At 49.0% G+C, this 11,691-nt stretch overlaps 1 protein-coding gene across 2 annotated transcripts; it reads left to right on the forward strand.

Annotated features, from left to right (window-relative positions):
• Nucleotides 1–1,306: 1,306 nt before the first annotated feature.
• Nucleotides 1,307–9,646, forward strand: LOC120915782 (cysteine-rich motor neuron 1 protein-like). 2 transcript variants are annotated; one of them, XM_040326575.1, is made up of 3 exons: nucleotides 1,309–1,515; nucleotides 4,431–4,568; nucleotides 9,239–9,646. In XM_040326575.1, the coding sequence occupies exons 1-3, from the start codon at nucleotides 1,368–1,370 to the stop codon at nucleotides 9,478–9,480; spliced, it is 528 nt and encodes a 175-aa protein (XP_040182509.1). In that variant the 5' UTR covers nucleotides 1,309–1,367; the 3' UTR covers nucleotides 9,481–9,646. The 2 variants fall into 2 exon arrangements, with proteins under 2 accessions (XP_040182510.1, XP_040182509.1); XM_040326576.1 differs by lacking the exon at nucleotides 4,431–4,568 and having other exon boundaries at nucleotides 1,307–1,515.
• The last annotated feature ends 2,045 nt before the right edge of the window (nucleotides 9,647–11,691 follow it).

Raw genomic sequence — 11,691 nt, forward strand, 5'->3', positions numbered from 1 at the left:
TACACCCAACCTATAACCCTCCCCCCAACTATACACCCAACCTATAACCCTCCCCCCAACTATACACCCAACCTATAACCCTCCCCCCCAACTATACACCCAACCTATAACCCTCCCCCCAACTATACACCCAACCTATAACCCTCCCCCCCAACTATACACCCAACCTATAACCCTCCCCCCAACTATACACCCAACCTATAACCCTCCCCCCCAACTATACACCCAACCTATAACCCTCCCCCCCAACTATACACCCAACCTATAACCCTCCCCCCAACTATACACCCAACCTATAACCCTCCCCCCAACTATACACCCAACCTATAACCCTCCCCCCCCAACTATACACCCAACCTATAACCCTCCCTCCCAACTATACACCCAACCTATAACCCTCCCCCCCAACTATACACCCAACCTATAACCCTCCCCCCCCAACTATACACCCAACCTATAACCCTCCCTCCCAACTATACACCCAACCTATAACCCTCCCCCCAACTATACACCCAACCTATAACCCTCCCCCCCCAACTATACACCCAACCTATAACCCTCCCTCCCAACTATACACCCAACCTATAACCCTCCCCCCCAACTATACACCCAACCTATAACCCTCCCCCCCAACTATACACCCAACCTATAACCCCCCCCCAACTATACACCCAACCTATAACCCTCCCCCCCAACTATACACCCAACCTATTATTGGGCAAAATTCAAGCCATCCATGCCCAGTTGAATGGTGGCCGCACACTCTGATACATATTCCATTTCTTTTCCAATTAAATCTCTCCTGATAGCAATATTCAATTTATTGTCTGCAGCCTAATCAATCAATATGATATAAACAAGATCAAGGATAAATCCAAGGAAAGATCCAAGCTTTACTCACTGGCCAGCCCGCTGACAACCAAATCAACCTAACAGTATGAGTTAAAACTGGGGTTCAGTCTGCAGACATTTGCAAATTCATGCGTAAGCCACAGAGCCTCGTCACGTCACCCCGGTGGTCCTATCTCTATCTTATGAGAGACTCCACAAGAGAGAAGCACATGTATTCTGATGGATAGGTGGACTGAATGGAGTCAATCAATATGCCACACATAGGGAAGCCGATTTTGATTGATAATAGGAAGATACAGTTGTTAATTATCAATGATTTCCATCATGTAATCTCATTGTCTGATCAATTAAAATATTATCGTATTCAAAGCATCTCAGTGCTGTCAATCGAAGCAATACGATCGATTGGAAATAGAAGCGTGTAAGACCATTATAAGAGAACAATCTGCCAATACATGATCCAATCTTCTTTTATCTTCCAAACAGAAATTCCAGGGGAAAGATCCAAAGCATACATGGAAGACGATGATGAAAACTGCCCCCAACGAAGCGGCTGTTACCGGGCGATGGGAACGTGCGACTGCGTCACCAAACATACCTGTATCCTCGACTTCGATATGGCGCAGTACACCCCCCTGTACTGCGACCGCCAATACGATTACCGTAAGGACGCTTCACCAAATGTTCTTCTTTTTCTATTAGGCTACAGAGTCACCATTCTTTCTTCCTTTGTCTACAAAAACACAAAAAACGACATTTTCCAAAAACGCAACCAATTTATCCTACAGATAAAACATTGATTTGTATAAACAACCAAATCAATCAAATATTCCCTCTCCTTCCCATTGTGTCTTCTTGAAATAGCCGGAGTTTGGCTTCAAGAAACAACAAAGATCCCGGATTCCCACCATAGAGTCTGATAATCACTCGCCGGATTCCCACCATAGAGTCTGAGAATCACTCTCCGGATTCCCACCATAGAGTCTGATAATCACTCGCCGGATTCCCCCCATAGAGTCTGATAATCACTCTCCGGATTCCCACCATAGAGTCTGATAATCACTCGCCGGATTCCCCCCATAGAGTCTGATAATCACTCTCCGGATTCCCACCATAGAGTCTGATAATCACTCTCCGGATTCCCACCATAGAGTCTGATAATCACTCTCCGGATTCCCACCATAGAGTCTGATAATCACTCGCCGGATTCCCCCCATAGAGTCTGATAATCACTCTCCGGATTCCCACCATAGAGTCTGATAATCACTCTCCGGATTCCCCCCATAGAGTCTGATAATCACTCTCCGGATTCCCACCATAGAGTCTGATAATCACTCTCCGGATTCCCACCATAGAGTCTGATAATCACTCTCCGGATTCCCACCATAGAGTCTGATAATCACTCGCCGGATTCCCACCATAGAGTCTGATAATCACTCTCCGGATTCCCACCATAGAGTCTGATAATCACTCGCCGGATTCCCCCCATAGAGTCTGATAATCACTCTCCGGATTCCCACCATAGAGTCTGATAATCACTCGCCGGATTCCCCCCATAGAGTCTGATAATCACTCTCCGGATTCCCACCATAGAGTCTGATAATCACTCGCCGGATTCCCCCCATAGAGTCTGATAATCACTCTCCGGATTCCCACCATAGAGTCTGATAATCACTCTCCGGATTCCCACCATAGAGTCTGATAATCACTCTCCGGATTCCCACCATAGAGTCTGATAATCACTCGCCGGATTCCCCCCATAGAGTCTGATAATCACTCTCCGGATTCCCACCATAGAGTCTGATAATCACTCGCCGGATTCCCCCCATAGAGTCTGATAATCACTCTCCGGATTCCCACCATAGAGTCTGATAATCACTCTCCGGATTCCCCCCATAGAGTCTGATAATCACTCGCCGGATTCCCACCATAGAGTCTGATAATCACTCTCCGGATTCCCACCATAGAGTCTGATAATCACTCTCCGGATTCCCACCATAGAGTCTGATAATCACTCACCAGATTCCCACCATAGAGTCTGATAATCACTCTCCGGATTCCCACCATAGAGTCTGATAATCACTCTCCGGATTCCCACCATAGAGTCTGATAATCACTCTCCGGATTCCCACCATAGAGTCTGATAATCACTCTCCGGATTCCCACCATAGAGTCTGATAATCACTCGCCAGATTCCCACCATAGAGTCTGATAATCACTCTCCGGATTCCCACCATAGAGTCTGATAATCACTCGCCGGATTCCCACCATAGAGTCTGATAATCACTCGCCGGATTCCCACCATAGAGTCTGATAATCACTCTCCGGATTCCCACCATAGAGTCTGATAATCACTCTCCGGATTCCCCCCATAGAGTCTGATAATCACGTGCCGGATTCTCACCATAGAGTCTGATAATCACTCGCCAGATTCCCCCCATAGAGTCTGATAATCACTCACCAGATTCCCCCCATAGAGTCTGATAATCACTCTCCGGATTCCCACCATAGAGTCTGATAATCACTCGCCGGATTCCCACCATAGAGTCTGATAATCACTCGCCGGATTCCCACCATAGAGTCTGATAATCACTCGCCGGATTCTCACCATAGAGTCTGATAATCACTCGCCGGATTCCCACCATAGAGTCTGATAATCACTCGCCAGATTCCCACCATAGAGTCTGATAATCACTCACCGGATTCCCACCATAGAGTCTGATAATCACTCGCCGGATTCCCACCATAGAGTCTGATAATCACTCTCCGGATTCTCACCATAGAGTCTGATAATCACTCGCCGGATTCCCACCATAGAGTCTGATAATCACTCGCCGGATTCCCACCATAGAGTCTGATAATCACTCTCCGGATTCCCACCATAGAGTCTGATAATCACTCTCCGGATTCCCACCATAGAGTCTGATAATCACTCGCCGGATTCCCACCATAGAGTCTGATAATCACTCGCCGGATTCCCACCATACAGTCTGATAATCACTCTCCGGATTCCCACCATAGAGTCTGATAATCACTCGCCGGATTCCCACCATAGAGTCTGATAATCACTCGCCGGATTCCCACCATAGAGTCTGATAATCACTCGCCGGATTCCCACCATAGAGTCTGATAATCACTCACCGGATTCCCACCATAGAGTCTGATAATCACTCGCCGGATTCCCACCATAGAGTCTGATAATCACTCTCCGGATTCCCACCATAGAGTCTGATAATCACTCGCCGGATTCCCACCATAGAGTCTGATAATCACTCGCCGGATTCCCACCATAGAGTCTGATAATCACTCTCCGGATTCCCACCATAGAGTCTGATAATCACTCGCCGGATTCCCACCATAGAATCTGATAATCACTCGCCGGATTCCCACCATAGAGTCTGATAATCACTCTCCGGATTCCCACCATAGACTCTGATAATCACTCTCCGGATTCTCACCATAGAGTCTGATAATCACTCTCCGGATTCCCATTTCGCGGTTTCGTTTTTAGTAAATAAGCTGGACTGATATCATGATGTCGTGTTAGGAGATTGATTGTTTGTCTCTCATTCCTGCAGCGGAATTCGATCATCTGTACGATTATAAATGTTCCCGGAGCGGATGTGACTCGGTGGGGGACGAATGTCTCTGCTCCTCCGGCGGATGTGATCGAACGTTTCAGTTCGAAAACAAAGATCAGTGTTATAAATCTCTCAGTAAGTCTTCTTATATTAGGTCACATGTTTGTTTGTAGGATTTCTAATAAACACAATGAAGACATTCTTACATAAAAGGACACAACGTGATTGGTGGAAAATAACCCGGAATGTAAACGAATAAAGTTCTGAGAAGCGGGAAGGAGAGACAAAGTCCTTATAAGAAGGATTCTTCCCAATGAGTGAGAGGGAACGAGTCACTCTCAAGCCCTGTACACACGATCGGAGCATTTTCATCGGACGAATCGATCGTGTGTGGGCCCCATCGTTTTTTTATCCATCGGTGAAAAAAAAAAAATTTCTTATGGTTAAAAAACCGGTAGAAAAAAGCGATCGTCTGTGGGGAAATCCATTGGTCAAAAATCCACGCATGCTCAGAATCAAGTCGACGCATGCTCGGAAGCATTGAACTTCATTTTTCTCGGCTCGTCGTTGTGTTTTACGTCACCACGCTGGAAACGATCGGATTTTTGACTGATGGTGTGTAGGCAAGACTGATGAAAGTCAGATTCATCTGATATCCAATGAAAAAATCCATGGGATTAGATTCCATCAGATATCCGATCGTGTGTACGCGGCTTCAGAATCTCCAAAGCCTAGACGGGTCGGATACTCTCACCGAACGGGGTGGAGGCGTCTGTTATACATCAGGGGGTCATACGGGCTTCAGATCCCAGATGGTCTGGATGGTAATAAAGGGTCCTTGTGATCCCCAATCCTGGATGGAAGAGGTGGTCCGGCAGGGGGAGATAACGGGTTTCCACCCACAGAGGAATGGCAGGAGGGTTTCCACCCACAGAGGAATGGCAGGAGGGTTTCCACCCCCAGAGGAATGGCAGGAGGGTTTCCACCCACAGAGGAATGGCAGGAGGGTTTCCACCCACAGAGGAATGGCAGGAGGGTTTCCACCCACAGAGGAATGGCAGGAGGGTTTCCACCCACAGAGGAATGGCAGGAGGGTTTCCACCCCCAGAGGAATGGCAGGAGGGTTTCCACCCCCAGAGGAATGGCAGGAGGGTTTCCACCCACAGAGGAATGGCAGGAGGGTTTCCACCCACAGAGGAATGGCAGGAGGGTTTCCACCCACAGAGGAATGGCAGGAGGGTTTCCACCCACAGAGGAATGGCAGGAGGGTTTCCACCCACAGAGGAATGGCAGGAGGGTTTCCACCCACAGAGGAATGGCAGGAGGGTTTCCACCCACAGAGGAATGGCAGGAGGGTTTCCACCCCCAGAGGAATGGCAGAAGGGTTTCCACCCACAGAGGAATGGCAGGAGGGTTTCCACCCACAGAGGAATGGCAGGAGGGTTTCCCCCCACAGAGGAATGGCAGGAGGGTTTCCACCCACAGAGGAATGGCAGGAGGGTTTCCACCCCCAGAGGAATGGCAGGAGGGTTTCCACCCACAGAGGAATGGCAGGAGGGTTTCCACCCACAGAGGAATGGCAGGAGGGTTTCCACCCACAGAGGAATGGCAGGAGGGTTTCCACCCCCAGAGGAATGGCAGGAGGGTTTCCACCCCCAGAGGAATGGCAGGAGGGTTTCCACCCACAGAGGAATGGCAGGAGGGTTTCCACCCACAGAGCAATGGCAGGAGGGTTTCCACCCCCAGAGGAATGGCAGGAGGGTTTCCACCCCCAGAGGAATGGCAGGAGGGTTTCCACCCCCAGAGGAATGGCAGGAGGGTTTCCACCCCCAGAGGAATGGCAGGAGGGTTTCCACCCACAGAGGAATGGCAGGAGGGTTTCCACCCCCAGAGGAATGGCAGGAGGGTTTCCACCCCCAGAGGAATGGCAGGAGGGTTTCCACCCCCAGAGGAATGGCAGGAGGGTTTCCACCCCCAGAGGAATGGCAGGAGGGTTTCCACCCACAGAGGAATGGCAGGAGGGTTCCAGACCAACTCCAGAAAATGGAAGGAAGAGAAGCTCCCGATGGTGCAGGTCAAACCAGCTTTATTTATACAAAATGTCATACATGAATGACGGGTAAAATAGCGATCACAATAAAAAGCAATGTGGGGCGCAGTAAAGACCGTTTGAGTCGAAACGCGTAGGGTGTTTTTTCTTACATATACACAGAATAAATAAATGATGTATAAACAAACAAAAATAGCTTATTTCAGCATAAAAACAGAAAAGAAAAAAAACACTTTGGCTTCCCAGCAGAGTTACGGGTCTCTTATCCTCCCAGCCTGATCCGGGTCTCTTATCCTCCCAGCCTGATCCGGGTCTCTTATCCTCCCCAGCCTGATCCGGGTCTCTTATCCTCCCCAGCCTGATCCGGGTCTCTTATCCTCCCCAGCCTGATCCGGGTCTCTTATCCTCCCCAGCCTGATCCGGGTCTCTTATCCTCCCAGCCTGATCCGGGTCTCTTATCCTCCCCAACGTGATCCGGGTCTCCTATCCTCCCCAGCCTGATCCGGGTCTCTTATCCTCCTCAGCCTGATCCGGGTCTCTTATCCTCCCCAGCCCCATCCGGGTCTCTTATCCTCCCCAACGTGATCCGGGTCTCTTATCCTCCCCAACGTGATCCTGGTCTCTTATCCTCCCCAGCCTGATCCGGGTCTCTTATCCTCCCCAGCCTGATCCGGGTCTCTTATCCTCCCCAGCCTGATCCGGGTCTCTTATCCTCCCCAGCCTGATCCGGGTCTCTTATCCTCCTCAGCCTGATCCCGGTCTCTTATCCTCCCCAGCCTGATCCCGGTCTCTTATCCTCCCCAGCCTGATCCGGGTCTCTTATCCTCACCAGCCTGATCCTGGTCTCTTATCCTCCCCAGCCTGATCCGGGTCTCTTATCCTCCCCAGCCTGATCCGGGTCTCTTATCCTCCCCAGCCTGATCCGGGTCTCTTATCCTCCCCAGCCTGATCCGGGTCTCTTATCCTCCCCAGCCTGATCCGGGTCTCTTATCCTCCCCAGCCTGATCCGGGTCTCTTATCCTCCCCAGCCTGATCCGGGCCTCTTATCCTCCCCAGCCTGATCCGGGTCTCTTATCCTCCCCAACGTGATCCCGGTCTCTTATCCTCCCCAACGTGATCCCGGTCTCTTATCCTCCCCAGCCTGATCCCAGTCTCTTATCCTCCCCAGCCTGATCCCGGTCTCTTATCCTCACCAGCCTGATCCGGGTCTCTTATCCTCCCCAGCCTGATCCGGGTCTCTTATCCTCCCCAGCCTGATCCGGGTCTCTTATCCTCCCCAGCCTGATCCGGGTCTCTTATCCTCCTCAGCCTGATCCGGGTCTCTTATCCTCCCCAGCCTGATCCGGGTCTCTTATCCTCCCCAGCCTGATCCCGGTCTCTTATCCTCCCCAGCCTGATCCGGGTCTCTTATCCTCACCAGCCTGATCCTGGTCTCTTATCCTCCCCAGCCTGATCCGGGTCTCTTATCCTCCCCAGCCTGATCCGGGTCTCTTATCCTCCCCAGCCTGATCCGGGTCTCTTATCCTCCCCAGCCTGATCCGGGTCTCTTATCCTCCCCAGCCTGATCCGGGTCTCTTATCCTCCCCAGCCTGATCCGGGTCTCTTATCCTCCCCAGCCTGATCCGGGTCTCTTATCCTCCCCAACGTGATCCCGGTCTCTTATCCTCCCCAGCCTGATCCGGGTCTCTTATCCTCCCCAGCCTGATCCGGGTCTCTTATCCTCCCCAGCCTGATCCGGGTCTCTTATCCTCCCCAGCCTGATCCGGGTCTCTTATCCTCACCAGCCTGATCCGGGTCTCTTATCCTCCCCAACGTGATCCCGGTCTCTTATCCTCCCCAACGTGATCCCGGTCTCTTATCCTCCCCAGCCTGATCCGGGTCTCTTATCCTCCCCAGCCTGATCCGGGTCTCTTATCCTCCCCAGCCTGATCCGGGTCTCTTATCCTCCCCAGCCTGATCCGGGTCTCTTATCCTCCCCAGCCTGATCCGGGTCTCTTATCCTCCCCAACGTGATCCCGGTCTCTTATCCTCCCCAGCCTGATCCGGGTCTCTTATCCTCCCCAGCCTGATCCGGGTCTCTTATCCTCCCCAGCCTGATCCGGGTCTCTTATCCTCCCCAACGTGATCCCGGTCTCTTATCCTCCCCAGCCTGATCCGGGTCTCTTATCCTCCCCAGCCTGATCCGGGTCTCTTATCCTCCCCAGCCTGATCCGGGTCTCTTATCCTCCCCAGCCTGATCCGGGTCTCTTATCCTCCCCAGCCTGATCCGGGTCTCTTATCCTCCCCAGCCTGATCCGGGTCTCTTATCCTCCCCAGCCTGATCCGGGTCTCTTATCCTCCCCAGCCTGATCCGGGTCTCTTATCCTCCCCAGCCTGATCCGGGGCTCTTATCCTCCTACTGTAATTTCGATATGCAACACTTGTCTCCCAAAAAGATATAACTCAAAGTAAAGGGAAAAACAATCATAGCGCAATACTGCTAATAAAACGTTGCATTTATTAGAGCTAAAATCCATCTGCTCATATTTAGAAAACTTGAAAAAGGCATAGAACGATAGGAACGAGATAAATCGCCTCCTCACCGCTCTTGCGGGTATCGGAGTCACCAGCAATGATGTCACTGGCTCCAACCGACGCGTTGCGTCACTGGTCACGTGACTTCTTCAGGGATAGAATTATACTATAGTATCTCCCCTCTCCAGTGACAATTTATTGAGAATTATTATCGTTAACATTTCCTCTTCTTTTCTTACAGTGAAGCGCCTGTGTGCCAATGTGACTTGTCCAGAGGTAAAAGTCCCGACCTGCCCCCCGGACTCCGTGCTCACCAAGCCTCATACCCCCTATGGAGAGTGCTGCCCCACCATCCCCAGCTACTGTACATGTCACTTTGAACGTTGTGTGAATAATTGCCCCAATGGGAAAAGAAAGGTCACTATTTGGAAGACGAAGGGGGAGCCGGGATCGTGCTGCGACCTCAACCTATGCCTGCTCTGATCGAATAATCCCCGAGGATGGAAGCCTGTGGCCAATCAGGAAGAGCTGTGATTTCTCAGATGTCTTATTTATCGATCAGCTTTCATCTCTAATATCTCCTACATACCGGCTTCAGAGATAATTATTTTTCTATTTCAATAAATTTTTATTGAAAAGTTTTAATGAAGACATTGTATGACTGCAATCATATAATAGGAGTATGATATTGTATGATAGGAGCGTGATATCCTATGATAGGAGCGTGATATCGTAGGATAGGAGCGTGATATCGTAGCATAGGAGCGTGATATCGTATGATAGGAGCGTGATATCGTATGATAGGAGCGTGATATCGTATGATAGGAGCGTGATATCGTATGATAGGAGCGTGATATCGTATGATAGGAGAGTGATATCGTATGATAGGAGCGTGATATCGTATGATAGGAGCGTGATATCGTACAGATAGGAGCGTGATATCGTATGATGGGAGCGTGATATCGTATGATAGGAGCGTGATATCGTATGATAGGAGCGTGATATCGTATGATAGGAGAGTGATATCGTATGATAGGAGCGTGATATCGTATGATAGGAGCGTGATATCGTACAGATAGGAGCGTGATATCGTATGATGGGAGCGTGATATCATATGATAGGAGCGTGATATCGTATGATAGGAGCGTGATATCCTATGATAGGAGTGTGATATCGTATGATAGGAGCGTGATATCGTATGATAGGAGAGTGATATCGTACAGATAGGAGCGTGATATCGTATGATAGGAGAGTGATATCGTACAGATAGGAGCGTGATATCGTATGATAGGAGAGTGATATCGTATGATAGGAGCGTGATATCGTATGATAGGAGCGTGATATCGTATGATAGGAGAGTGATATCCTATGATAGGAGCGTGATATCGTATGATAGGAGAGTGGTATCGTATTATAGGAGCGTGATATCGTATGATAGGAGCGTGATATCGTATGATAGGAGTGTGATATTGTATGATAGGAGTGTGATATCGTAGGATAGGAGTGTGATATTGTATGATAGGAGTGTGATATCGTATGATAGGAGTGTGATATCGTATGATAGGAGCGTGATATCGTATGATAGGAGCGTGATATCGTATGATAGGAGCGTGATATTGTACAGATAGGAGCGTGCTATTGTACAGATAGGAGTGTGCTATCGTATGATAGGAGTGTGATATCGTATGATAGGAGCGTGATATCGTATGATAGGAGCGTGATATCGTATGATAGGAGCGTGATATCGTATGATAGGAGCGTGATATCGTACAGATAGGAGCGTGATATCGTATGATAGGAGCGTGATATCGTATGATAGGAGCGTGATATCGTATGATAGGAGTGTGATATCGTATGATAGGAGTGTGATATCGTATGATAGGAGTGTGATATCGTATGATAGGAGCGTGATATCGTATGATAGGAGCGTGATATCGTACAGATAGGAGCGTGATATCGTATGATAGGAGCATGATATCGTATGATAGGAGTGTGATATCGTATGATAGGAGTGTGATATCGTATGATAGGAGTGTGATATCGTATGATAGGAGCGTGATATCGTATGATAGGAGCGTGATATCGTATGATAGGAGCGTGATATTGTACAGATAGGAGCGTGCTATTGTACAGATAGGAGTGTGATATCGTATGATAGGAGCTTGATATCGTGTGATGCAATTGCCTATATATGCTTCAGTTTAATTCTCCCTGCTAACTTAATGCTGTGGGTTACAGGTAACAGGTGTTCATGTGTGATTCATCTCTCTCTGTAAAGACTGTTCATATGTTAAATAAGGCTAGCTTTTGAAAGGCCTTTAATTGTGTGATAACCCTGTCTACAACCTAGTGATTCTCAAAGGTGTTAATAGGTGTCAAACTGGATGCAGACGAAACGTCTGCTTAGGAAACTCAGTTTGTGAAGGTGGTTTGTTGTGTAAGGAATGTGCAGTGATTAGACATGATAATTGTCGGTCGGTGCCGACCTGTCTGGAATGTTTTAGTAATTAGCCTTAGTGTGTGATTGGGGGGGGGTGGAGATTTCATTGTTGCTTCAATGTCTTGGACTGTATAAAAAGCTGAGAAGAAAAACCATTAAAGTCTGTGTTGTTCAAGCAGTAAGCTGGTCTCATGTGTGGCTTTCTGGGCGATTCCAGGGATATTCCTTCTCGTGGAATATTGGGGTGATTTTCG

Source organism: Rana temporaria, chromosome 10 (assembly GCF_905171775.1).
Source record: "Rana temporaria chromosome 10, aRanTem1.1, whole genome shotgun sequence".
Taxonomy (NCBI): Eukaryota; Metazoa; Chordata; class Amphibia; order Anura; family Ranidae; genus Rana; species Rana temporaria.

Coding starts and splice junctions, on each gene's coding strand:
- LOC120915782 (XM_040326575.1), top strand. CDS start 1,368: ATGGAAGACGATGATGAAAACTGCCCCCAACGAAGCGGCTGTTACCGG. Junction 1,516..4,430: donor CGACCGCCAATACGATTACC/GTAAGGACGCTT, acceptor TCATTCCTGCAG/CGGAATTCGATCATCTGTAC. Junction 4,569..9,238: donor TCAGTGTTATAAATCTCTCA/GTAAGTCTTCTT, acceptor CTTTTCTTACAG/TGAAGCGCCTGTGTGCCAAT.